The sequence below is a fragment of the Oncorhynchus nerka genome, linkage group LG2 (assembly GCF_034236695.1).
Source record: "Oncorhynchus nerka isolate Pitt River linkage group LG2, Oner_Uvic_2.0, whole genome shotgun sequence".
Lineage (NCBI taxonomy): Eukaryota > Metazoa > Chordata > Actinopteri > Salmoniformes > Salmonidae > Oncorhynchus > Oncorhynchus nerka.
The window spans coordinates 57579678-57591833 of NC_088397.1; the positions used below are offsets into that span (position 1 = coordinate 57579678).

The 12156-nt window shown below is 41.6% G+C and overlaps 1 protein-coding gene across 8 annotated transcripts in view; it reads left to right on the forward strand.

The window, feature by feature from the left end:
* The window catches only part of LOC115138425 (ankyrin repeat and SAM domain-containing protein 1A-like), a 71644-nt gene that overhangs the window by 36731 nt on the left and 22757 nt on the right, over nt 1–12156 (forward strand). For 4 of the 8 annotated variants that reach the window (XM_029675273.2, XM_029675280.1, XM_029675288.2 and 1 more), the window contains 6 exons: nt 200–337; nt 598–669; nt 768–854; nt 1050–1187; nt 1661–1843; nt 5223–6233. In XM_029675273.2, coding sequence (XP_029531133.1) covers nt 200–337; nt 598–669; nt 768–854; nt 1050–1187; nt 1661–1843; nt 5223–5369 — 765 coding nt within the window. In that variant the 3' untranslated portion in view covers nt 5370–6233. The other 4 variants (XM_065000368.1, XM_029675295.2, XM_029675304.2 and 1 more) reach the window with 3 other exon arrangements.

Sequence of the window (12156 nt, forward strand, 5' to 3'; positions counted from 1 at the left end):
GCAAAGCTGCTGGGTTTTTTCACATTCAACAGTTTCCTTTGTGTATCAAGAATGGTCCACCATCCAAAGGACATCCAGACAACTTTTGATCAGTCAGCATCTTTTTAGTTTTAGAATCCTGTAATATTTTGTGACTAAATGTTCTGCCATAAAATCTTTGTACAGTACAGGATCAATCCATGTCTATCTGTCTTTCTAGGACAGGCAGAGTGACCGACAAAGGGAACCCCGTTTGACCCTCCGGCCGCCGAGCCAGTCTGCCACGTACACCACGGTCTCTGCTTGGCATCACCAGCCTGAGAAACTTATCTTAGAGTCTTGCGGGTATGAGGCCAGTGTAAGTCATGTCAATGGTCAATCTCCTGTCTTGTTGTGTCAATGGAAGTCCCCTTGAATCTCGGCCACTAGAAAAGTTCTCAATCCGTGTTTGATAATCGCTTGATGTTTCAAGAATTGATAGTTCCCACTGTGCACAAACTGGTTGAATCAACGTTGTTTCCACGTCATTTCTTTGAACCAACTTGGAATATACATTGAATTGACGTCTGTACCCACTGAGTTCAGAGATAATAGCCTGTTTTGTTGCTTATTTTCCAGTATATGGGATCAATGATTATCAGGGATCTAAGGGGGATTGAGTCCACTCAAGAAGCCTGTGCTAAAATTAGGGTAAGTCTGACTGTCATACTACAGATCAATACTCAATCACTCTATTCTAGCACTCCGTATTAATATGGATCCCCTCACCATTTTCTTTCTACTTGTAGAAGTCAAAGGACCATTCAAAAAAGGGTCCTGTTGTCATCCTCTCCATCACTTATAAAGGGGTCAAGTTCATTGATGCCGCCACTAAGGTAATGGGAACCTGTTGGCAATGAGAAATGCATGATGAGCTCAACTGCATTATTTTTCTCTCTCGCGTTCTCATATTATTTCCCCTACAATAAAGATAGCACTGTTGGTTCGGATGAAGTCAGTGGTTGTTACTGGTCGATGGTTTTGTTCCTGTTGCTCCTCAGTTCCAACCTGTTCTTTTGTCCTCTCACCAGACAATAGTAGCCGAGCATGAGATCAGGAACATCTCCTGTGCGGCCCAGGACCCTGATGACCTCTGCACCTTCGCCTACATCACCAAGGACAGTAAGAGTGGCCACCACTTCTGCCATGTCTTCAGCACTGTGGAAGTGGTGAGGAACACAATGATGACACCAGCCCAAACCCCTCAATCAATCATTCCATAAGGCTGTGCAAAAATACTATCATCCATTTCCCACCTTCTAAAGTACTCTGATGTGTATTCATTTGTTTCTAAATGCCATATCATATCATTAAAAAATCTTGAAAGGAAAAACTTGATTGACAAAACTGCATGCAGCTTCTTGATTAATTAAATTGCCTTAATGTCTTGATTAAGGTAATGCACCTGCTGTCATGGAAGTAACATAATATCTTGATTAGTCTCTTTTATAAGCCATGTGCAAAACATTCCTGGCACATGACACAGCTACATCTTGATTATCTAATTAAACACTCGATTAACTTAGTTCCACTGCTATGATTGACAACGCAATGATAAAAATGCAGATTGTGCCTCATTCAAAGTAGCTGTCAGTCACTACTGCAACTGTCTCTTCATTCTTTACTCTCTCCCTCGGTACAGACTCAGACTTATGAGATCATCCTGACACTGGGACAGGCATTTGAGGTGGCCTATCAGCTGGCTCTCCAGACCAAGGCCAGGCAGTATGTCCCAGTCCCCCCACCTTCTCTGGGGTCAGAGGTCATTGAGACCAAATCCAGCCGGCCCACGTCACAACAATGGAGCAGCATGAGGAGATCAACAGTGAGTACCACACACTGAGCATAAAAAAAAAATGACATGTAGCTGTGTGTGTGTTTCTAAATGATATGCATACTGTGTTTGGGTATACAGTATGTACAGGTAACTGTCAAAATAAAGGAAACACCAACATAAAATGTCTTAATAGGGTGTTGGGCCACTGAACTGCTTTAATGCTCCTTGGCAAAGATTCTACAAGTGTCTGGAACTGTATTGGAGGGATACGACACCATTCTTCCACAAGAAATTCCATAATTTGGTGTTTTGTTGATGGTGGTGGAAAACACTGTCTCAGGCACCGCTCCAGAATCTCCCATAAGTGTTCAATTGGATTGAGATCTGGTGACTGAGACACGCATACACACACACACACACACACACACACACACACACACACACACACACACACACACACACACACACACACACACACACACACACACACACACACACACACACACACACACACACACACACACACACACACAATTGCCTAAATATCTCAGGAACCACACCTGTGTGGAAGCATCTGCTTCCAATACCCTTTGTATCCCTCATTTACTCAAGTGTTTTCTTTATTTTTTTCAGTTATGTATGTATGTGTACATGCGTAGGCATGTACAGATAACACACAGATAACACATCAGATAACACACGGTCATCGTGAGCAAATGTTCCTCCGAATTTTAAACCACTGATCACACTATTAAAAAAAAGGAAGATTTGTAGTGCGATGAAAGTGATGACTCATTACTTTGCTACCAATCTCACCTCCCCAACTCTGAGTCACTCAGATCGGAGTAGATTTTCCTGCAGCAATACAGTATGCGAAACTTGATGAGTGAATAGTCTTATTTTTTGCTAACAGGCAGGATATAATATAATCTGTAAATAGAGAGAGAGCGAGAACTGTGCGTCTCTCTGCTGGTCACCCGGCCCCTCCTCTGATTCCCAGGATATTGATTGAGAATGTTACATAAATGTTTACGTATGCCCTGGGCCATGTATGGATGTATTGGCCTTTCAGGACCCTGAATAATGAACACTCAGTGATCACAGTCACCTGAGAAAGCTGGACCGTCTGGACCGTGCATGCACACTGCTCAACATGTTTATGTGTCCACGCAAATCACTATGCTTTATTATCTGCTATAAAACATCATATATTATGAGGTAATCAGTTCGCTGCATAATGTACAGGGTTGGCCATATTTATTATCTACTTTTAGGCAGTGGAATTCTAGGAACATCTAGAACAAGACAACTCCATTTGAAGCTTTTAATGTAGATTAATTTCACAATTGTGAGATGACCTGTCATTTTTTTCGAAGTACTTTCATTCTTGCCAGGTATACACTATTTTGGTCCGATGTACACTACCGTTCAAAAGTTTGGGGTAACTTAGAAATGTCCTTGTTTTTGAAAGAAAAACAATTTTTTTGTCCATTAAATTAACATCAAATTGATTAGAAATACAGTGTAGACATTCTTAATGTTCTAAATGACTATTGTAGCTGGAAACTGCAGATTCTTTATGGAATATCTACATAGGTGTACAGAGGCCCATTATCAGCAACCATCACTCTTGTGTTCCAATGGCACGTTGTGTTAGCTAATCCATGTTTATCATTTTAAAAGGGTAATTGATCATTAGAAAACACTTTTGCAATTATGTTAGCACAGGTGAAAACTGTTGTGCTGATTAAAGAAGCAATAAAACTGGCCTTCTTTAGACTAGTTGAGTATCTGGATCATCAGCATTTGTGGGTTCGATTACAGGCTCAAAATGGCCAGAAACAAAGAACTTTCTTCTGAAACCCGTCAGTCTATTATTGTTCTGAGAAATGAAGGCTATTCCATGCGAGAAATTGCCAAGAAACTAAAGATCTCACAAAACGCTGTGTACTACTCCCTTCACAGAACAGCGCAAACTGGCTCTAACCAGAATAAAAAGAGGAGTGGGAGGCCCAGGTGCACAACTGAGCAAGAGGACATGTACATTAGTGTCTAGTTTAAGAAACAGACGCCTCACAAGTTATCAACTGCCAGCTTTATTAAATAGTTTCTGCAAAACACCAGTCTCAACGCCAACAGTGAAGAGGCGACTCTGACCTTCTAGGCGGAGTTACAAAGAAGAAAACATATCTCAGACTGGCCAATCAAAAGAAAAAATTCAGATGGAAAAAATAACACACACACTGGACAGAGGAACTCTGCCTAGAAGGCCAGCTAACGGAGTCGCCTCTTCACTGTTGACGTTGTTAGCAGTTGATGTTATTCTTCAATAACACAAACTACAAAGCAAATCAAGGGGAGAAAAACATGTTTATTTGATAAGGACAAATCATAGATGTTATGCTGGGAGGTAGATGTTCAGTCTCCCCTGTCCTCAGCTTTTCTCCACATAACAAAGGAACAGGATGCCATTTACAACCCCCCACCCTACCAATTAGAAGTCCTTGCAGTACAACTGGGACAATGGCCAAATAACCAGTATCCTGCTCCAGACTCAATGTACAGAACGTAGCACACGTAGCTCTGAGTTCAGGAGTGACATTCCACAGATTCTAAACAGCTGTTGAACTGAAACCCAACTCCTACTTACAATTCTCTATTGAGCATTAATACTCTAGTTTTTAGTCCTCTCGTCCTCTGCATTGTGTATTTATCTTCAAAAAATTATTATAAAGTTGAGACTGTTGTTTTGCGGGTACTATTTAATGAAGCTGCCAGTTGAGGACTTGTGAGGCGTCTGTTTCTCAAACTAGACATCCTAATGTACTTGTCCTCTTGCTCAGTTGTGCACCAGGGCCTCCCACTCTCTCTATTCTGGTTAGAGACCATTTGCTCTGTTCTGTGAAGGGAGTAGTACACAGCGTTGTACGAGATCTTCAATTTCTTGGCAATTTCCCGCATGGAATAGCCTTCAATTCTCAGAACAAGAATAGACTGACGAGTTAGAGAAGAAAGTTATTTGTTTCTGGCCATTTTGAGCCTGTAATCGAACCCACAAATGCTGATGATCCAGATTCTGAACTAGTCTAAAGAAGTCATAAATCACTGTGCAGTTGATCACTTTGTACTGTGCTGTACTGGCTGTGTCTAGATATGGGAGGAGCCTTGCTAGTACAGTCCAGTCTAGTTGACAGATGTGATAAAGCCCTGCTATGCCAGCTGCTGTCAAGTATACATGTTTTTCTGTAATAAATCTTTATAACATTATTTGTCTACACCTAATAGGTTGTGATAAATTACCTAGAATATTCACTTTTTATATCTTCCACCACTATGGTCAGTTCAGTGCCACTATCAATGCTCTGCCTTTCTATTTCCCTGTTTAACATTTCTTTGTTCTTGTCTTCTTGGTCCTCCTGTTTCCCAGGGTGCCCCTCTGCTAGAATGCCGCTGCTGTTACTGTCACACGTGTACTACCCACCGCCCCTCCTTCCTCCCGTTGCACTCTGTTAGCCCTGGAGTCCAGGTCCTGCTCTCTCCTCCTTTCCGCTATCCTTCATCATCCATCTGCTAACCTACCTGACGTGCCTCTAACTCTCTCATCATTCCATGTCCACTTTTTGGTTTGCTTCCAGGCACTTCATCTAGCCACACAATATTTGCCCTTTTGATATGGCATAGCCTACACTGAATTTCTGCCACATTCTCATAGTCATTCCATTTGAGCTGATAAGAAGCTCTTTCTCATTATTCTTGCCTGAGGATAAGTAGGCTATACCTTAGCTTAGACTTAACCATCTATGGAAGATTCATGGCTTTGCAGTTCTGCTGCTAATGATCTAGTGCTTTAATTGCATAGCTGTGTGATCAGTATAAATAGCAACATGCTTGAGGTGGCCTATTGAGTGTTAATCCTCCTATATCACTAAGCTTTTGCATTCTGATGAGTCTTATATTGGACAGCTAGAATTGAATGATGGCCTTGTACACCTGAGTCTTTCATTGCCACAATGTTCGTAATTTGGGGTGTATCAGTGGTGTTTCATGTAATTAGATATACAGGACTATAATTGAAATTCATTTATTCACATGGAACAGCTATAACATGTGTGTATGGCTGCTCATGTGTTAACAGAGACTTTTGTTTGGGAGAGAGCATGTTATGAGCGCATGTTTGGATCCTCATGGTGTTTTCACGTTTTCACTTCATTTAAAACCCAGATTAAGAGACAGATGGGACTGTGTGTGGTCTGTTAGGTCTCCAGCAGCCTGTTTTGCTATCAGACATCTCTATGTTGTGGATTGAGCCCTGGTGTCTGTGATTCTAATATCACTGGACTGTGCCTTTAATCCACTTGCACGTGGGCTGAGGACTTGAGTGTGCAATGGCCTCCACCACTCCTGCAGTCTTACGCCCGTCTCTCGTCCCCCCTCCCCCCGGCAGATTGACCCTCTGGAGATGGACGCAGACATGCAATCCCTGGGCAGCGCCACCTGGCTCTTCAACCAGAGAGACTCCAACAAGCGCCCTGTCAGCACCAAGTACGAGACCACCATATTCTGAGGCTGGATCCCCTGCACCGACCTCACCCTATCCTAGCACCCAGTTTGCCCCCTGACCTCCACCGCCCTCTCTCTCTGTCTCATGAGCCCTGTGCCTTCTCACTGTGATCGTAGCATCCCTCTGGGCTGCCCCTTCTCCCCTGCTCTGACCTACACAAACCTTGCACTGCTCTGACATCACACATCCCTGCAGCCCTCTCTCCTGTCCTGTTCTCACCCCTAGGCAGCCCGTTACCCTACTCCTCCTGACACTGCTGCAGCCGCTGATGGGGAACCCTTGACTTGTGGATGGACCTGGTGTGAACCTACAATGGCCCTGTTCTCTCAACCAAACTGCCTCCTCCTCCTCCTCCCCCCAACTACTCATCTGCATCCACCCCTATTATGTTTATCATCATTGAAGAGATTGTGGCATTTTTGTCCTCTTCCGGTCATGCTATTCTTTTTCCAAGTGACTCCCTTCAGTCGAAACAATCCCGACTTTTTTTCTGTTGAGCTACCTGTTGCATTTTTACCTGACAGTAACATGATTTGCATTGGCTGTACTGCCAATGTGAACAAGAAAATTGCAAACCTTCATAAGTTCCTCTTTTTATCTAATACCAAAGGAGTACTGCTCTTGGGCTATTATCCACAGAGTTTTGGTCCCATGCATAGTGGAATAAAGAACATTATCATGTCCCAAACTCAGCCTATCCTTCCCAAACAACCTCCTCAGTCATAAACAATATTTTATCCCCTTCCCAAAGGGATGAACAATTTTTCTCATCTTTTTAATGTGTTTATTTTTGTATTTCACTTTTTCCCACTCAGACAAGTTTAATATTTTTCTTTCCCTATCTGTAGCTTGTCCTGTCTTACCAGGCATCTACCACTGTGAGGAGACATATCTAGCCTGGGATGCATGAAGGACAGAAAATCTATAAGATAAAAAACAATCAACAAACTTTTTTCTATGCATTTTTAATCGTACAATGTTGGATCGTCAAGGAATCTTCCCTTTCCATGTATAATGGATCAAAAACTGAACCTCAATTTCCTGTGTGATTCTGTACACAAATGGACAGGACAACTCTTCCATCACCCTGCCAAGAACAGTAGTAGCCTTACTTCAATCTGGCAATCTATCAGTTTAAATCTAAACATAATCAATTGAGCATCCTTGCCACCATCACACATTCTCCACACTTGCTGACTGCTGCACGCATCTTTCGTGGTTTAAAATACTTACAACACTTTTGAGTTGACAACACATGAACACTTTGGCTGAGCTGCAGTGAAGGTGTTGTAATGGTACAGGTTTGTCTAGATAATAATGTAAATGATGCTCTGTAGCTCCACAGTGTGCATGGTGCCTCACCAGTCATTTTATTACCAAGAGAGACTGTTCGGCTCATCAGAGAACACTGTGTTAAAACATGGCACTATCCCCTTTAAAACCTTTTTGTTTGTTTCAAAGATTATACGGTATGTATTTTGTTTAACAATTATTAATAAGGAATGCTTTTAAAAATAACTGGGATTCCTGAAATGTATTTACTGAGAGAAACCAAGGGAAATCGTAGCAACACCACAATGTATTGCCATAGTAAAATAATGCAAATACAAATTCATGACAAGTTGCCAAAACACCTCATGAAGGTAAATTTGATGGCAATAATTTAATTTGCCAATTCATTGTGAAAGGTATAAGATATTCCCAATAACATTGCTTAAATCTTTTTATATGAGGCAAGGCAGGTTGTGTTGCCGGACTCCTGATGCCACTGATTCAGCATGAGGTAAAATGTGTCACTAGAAAATGAACAATAGTGCCAAGGATTCAGGCTTACTCATCGTTTGAACTTTAAATTTGAAGGATCTAAATGTAATTAGATATGGTTTTATTATGCAAATTTACTTTGGGTTGAAAATATATTTGAAACTGCATTCTTGTTTTTCCTTTCACTGTGTCTAATACTGCAGGTCTACAGGAGCTATCTGTTGGTATTATCTACTTGTGTTTTGCTCAACCTATTTTGTGTGCTGTGTTGCCTTGTGTTGTGTCCTCCTGTGAGGATGGCCTGTTCTGTCTCTGTCCGCTGTCCTCATTCTGTGTCCCCTGCTATGATATGTTATGCTTAGCCTCTCTCCAAATGGCACAGGATGGCTGACTGGAGAATGAGTGTTAAGACTTGACAGTCTCTGTGTGGTACTGTAGCTGTCTCTCATCGTTGTTCTGTTCTGACTGATACTGTAGCTGGCACTGATGCATGTGGCAGTATTTGTGTTTTGTCCTCTGATGCACTTGGCCCATTGAGGTGTACATATGTAGCAGTGTCTGTTTAGTTTTTTCATATCATTTGCCTTTTGTTTAACTTTATCCATTATTATAACACAAATACAGCACATCATCTCATTTACATTCTCCAGCATTGTCATTTCTCATGCACTAAGTATGTTCCCCCCTGTTATGTGTTGAAATCATGAAGACACATTCAACCTGCTCTGGTTTGGGTGCATATAAATGCCTTACATTTTAGAGAGCAGAAGCTATTTTAAGCAGACACAATGTGGTGGCATGATTTGGCTGTGCATGTTTCTGTCTTTTTTAACACCAGTGTTTTCCTTGTGTAGCTCACTCCAGCGTTCAAGTTTCCGGACACCAAGCTGTGAGTTGAAGTGGAGCAGCCAATGTGAGTGTCTGCGTGTGTGTAGACTAGAGACAGAGAGACTAACAGAGACACAAGCAGCGGGTCTAGGAGTGACTGTTTGATAAGGTCTGCTGCCTTCTACAACCTCACCTGAATACAAAGTAACAGATAAAGGATAACCTTACACTAGTTGTTTGTCTCAACTGGGCATGGCAGGGCCTGTCTCTCACTCCTATCTCGAGAAAGTTCAGTCTCAAATCTCCTCCCTGGCCTCACACTGACTGTCTTTACCTCCACTCCTTACTTCAAGTAGGTACTGTAATCTGCAGAGTATAGACAATTAATGTTGGGCCAGCAATGACCATTTTTATTGATTTAGGTCTATTTGAGATAATCATGTTGTTACTGTAAGGATCTAGGAGAGTCAACGTGAGAGTACATTCATCATATGTAGCACTACTGTACCAGCATAATAATGCTATGCCCATGTATTTGTGGACAGAGTATAGTTTGTCAATGATTATGTGATGTTTATTTATTCCAATTAAAAGCAAAATATACCTGAAATTAAATAGTACAATGGAAAATGTTATTCTTAAGGTATTTGATTTTGTCTTGAGGCATATTCCTTGCATGAGAGTTTGACGGAGCTGGCAGACAATATATTCTATGAGAGTTAATTGCATCTCTAGCCCAGGGACTGGCAGAGGAGTGTACAAAGTCATATTCCCTGACTAGCAGACATTTAGAACAGAAAATATGATGGAAATAAACTGATGCATTTTTTAAATGCATTATTTTCATATGGCTAACTAAGGTAGGCTAAAATACATTATTCAATGGAGAAACAAATGTTTCAAATTAGGGAGAAAATGCAACTTACAGTGCCTTGCGAAAGTATTCGGCCCCTTTGAACTTTGCGACCTTTTGCCATATTTCAGGCTTCAAACATAAAGATATAAAACTGTATTTTTTGTGAAGAATCAACAACAAGTGGGACACAATCATGAAGTGGAACGACATTTATTGGATATTTCAAACTTTTTTAACAAATCAAAAATTGAAAAATTGGGCGTGCAATTGACAAGCTCAGTCCGATGATGCTGTGACACACTGCCCGAGACCATGACAGACCCTCCACCTCCAATCAATCCCGCTCCAGAGTACAGGCCTTGGTGTAACGCTAATTCCTTCGACGATAAACGTGAATCCAACCATCACTCCTGGTGAGACAAAACCGCATCTTTCTTTTGGTGTTTTTCAGAGTCAGTAACTGTGACCTTAATTGCCTACCATCTGTAAGCTGTTAGTGTCTTAACAACCGTTCCACAGTTGCATGTTCATTAATTGTTTATGGTTCATTGAATGGGAAACCATGTTTAAACCTTTTACAATGAAGATCTGTGAAGTTATGTGGATTTTTACAAATTATCTTTGAAAGACAGGGTCCTGAAAAAGGGAAGTTTCTTTTTTTGCTGAATTTAGCTTCTACAGGCTTTAGTGTCTGTTATTTAGTTAAACGTGTGAGATCTTAGCATGGTAATGTGGTCTAAATCACGTACTGGTAAGTAAAGGGTGTACATCAGTAGATTCTGGGATTTTCAAAGACGGTCATACTTACAATATGTATGTAGTGCATTTCAGAAGGGTTGTTGCGCTAGGCTAAGGCCTCTGATAATAAAGTTGGCTATATGATAATAATGTTTACCTCTGTAATAAGATGTCAATTGCATGCTGTATTCCATCAGGCTGGGAGGCATCCTTTATTATTTGTTATGAGCATTGATGGCATAATATACTGAACAAAAATATAAACGCAACATGTAAAGTGTTAGTCCCATGTTTCATGAGCTGATCCCAGAAAGAAGAAGATCCCAGAAACGGTCCATTCGCACAAAAAGCTTATTTATCTCAATTCTATTAATGTAAAACTTTTTTTTTTAATTATGTTTTTTTTACCCCCCTTTTCTCCCCAATTTTGATCTTGTCTCATCGCTGCAAGGATGGACGCGGGAGAGGCGAAGGTCGAGTCACGTGTCCTCCAAAACATGACCCGCCAAACCACGCTTCTTAACACCCACTCGCTTAACTGAGCTGTTGCCAGAGAATTGAATGTTCATTTCTGTACCATAAGCCACCTCCAGAATTTGGCAGAACATTTATCCGGCCTCACCACCGCAGACAAAGTGTCTGCCCAGCCCAGGACCTCCACATCCAGCTTCTTCACCTGCAGGATCGTCTGAGATCAGCCACCCAGACAGCTGATGAAACTGTGGGTTTGCACAACTGAAGAATTTGTGCACAAACTGTCACTGTATCAGGGAAGCTCATCTGAGTGCTCATAGTCCTCACCAGGGTCTTGGCCTGACTGCAGTTTGGCATCGTAACCGACTTCAGTGGACAAATGCTCACCTTTGATGGCCACCGGCATGGTGGAGAAGTGTGCATTTCACAGATGAATCCCAGTTTCAACTGTACAGATGGCAGACAGTGTGTATGGCGTCGTGTGGGCGAGCGGTTTGCTGATGTCAACACTGTGAACAGAGTGCTCCTTGGTGGCAGTGGGCTTATGGCATGTGCACGCATAAGCTACGGACAATGAAAATAATTGCACAGAGATACCGTGACGAGATCCTGAGGCCCATTGTAGTGCCATTCATCGACTGCCATCACCTCATGTTTCAGCATGATAATGCACAGCCCCATGTCACAAATATCTGTACACAATTCCTGGAAGCTGAAAATGTCCCAGTTCTTCCATGGCATGCAAATTCACCAGACATGTCACCCATTGAGCATGTTTGGGATGCTCTGGATTGACGTGTGCGACAGCGTGTTCCAATTCCCACCCATATCCAGCAAATTCCACCCATATCATTATATGAACGCATGTTGCGTTTATATTTTTGTTCCACGTAATAATACATTATTGACCAAGATTATATGGCCTTATTCCGACACTTTTATACTTTAGAAGTTCTTTATCCTTTCTATGCCAGGCTAGCGGAACCCCTCGACAACATTCCGCTGAAAAAGCAGTGCGTGAAATTCAAAAATATTTTTTTGAAATATGTAACTTTCACACATTAACAAGTCCAATACAGCAAATTAAAGATAAACATCTTGTTATTCTACCCATGGTGTCCGATTTCAAAAATGCGTTAC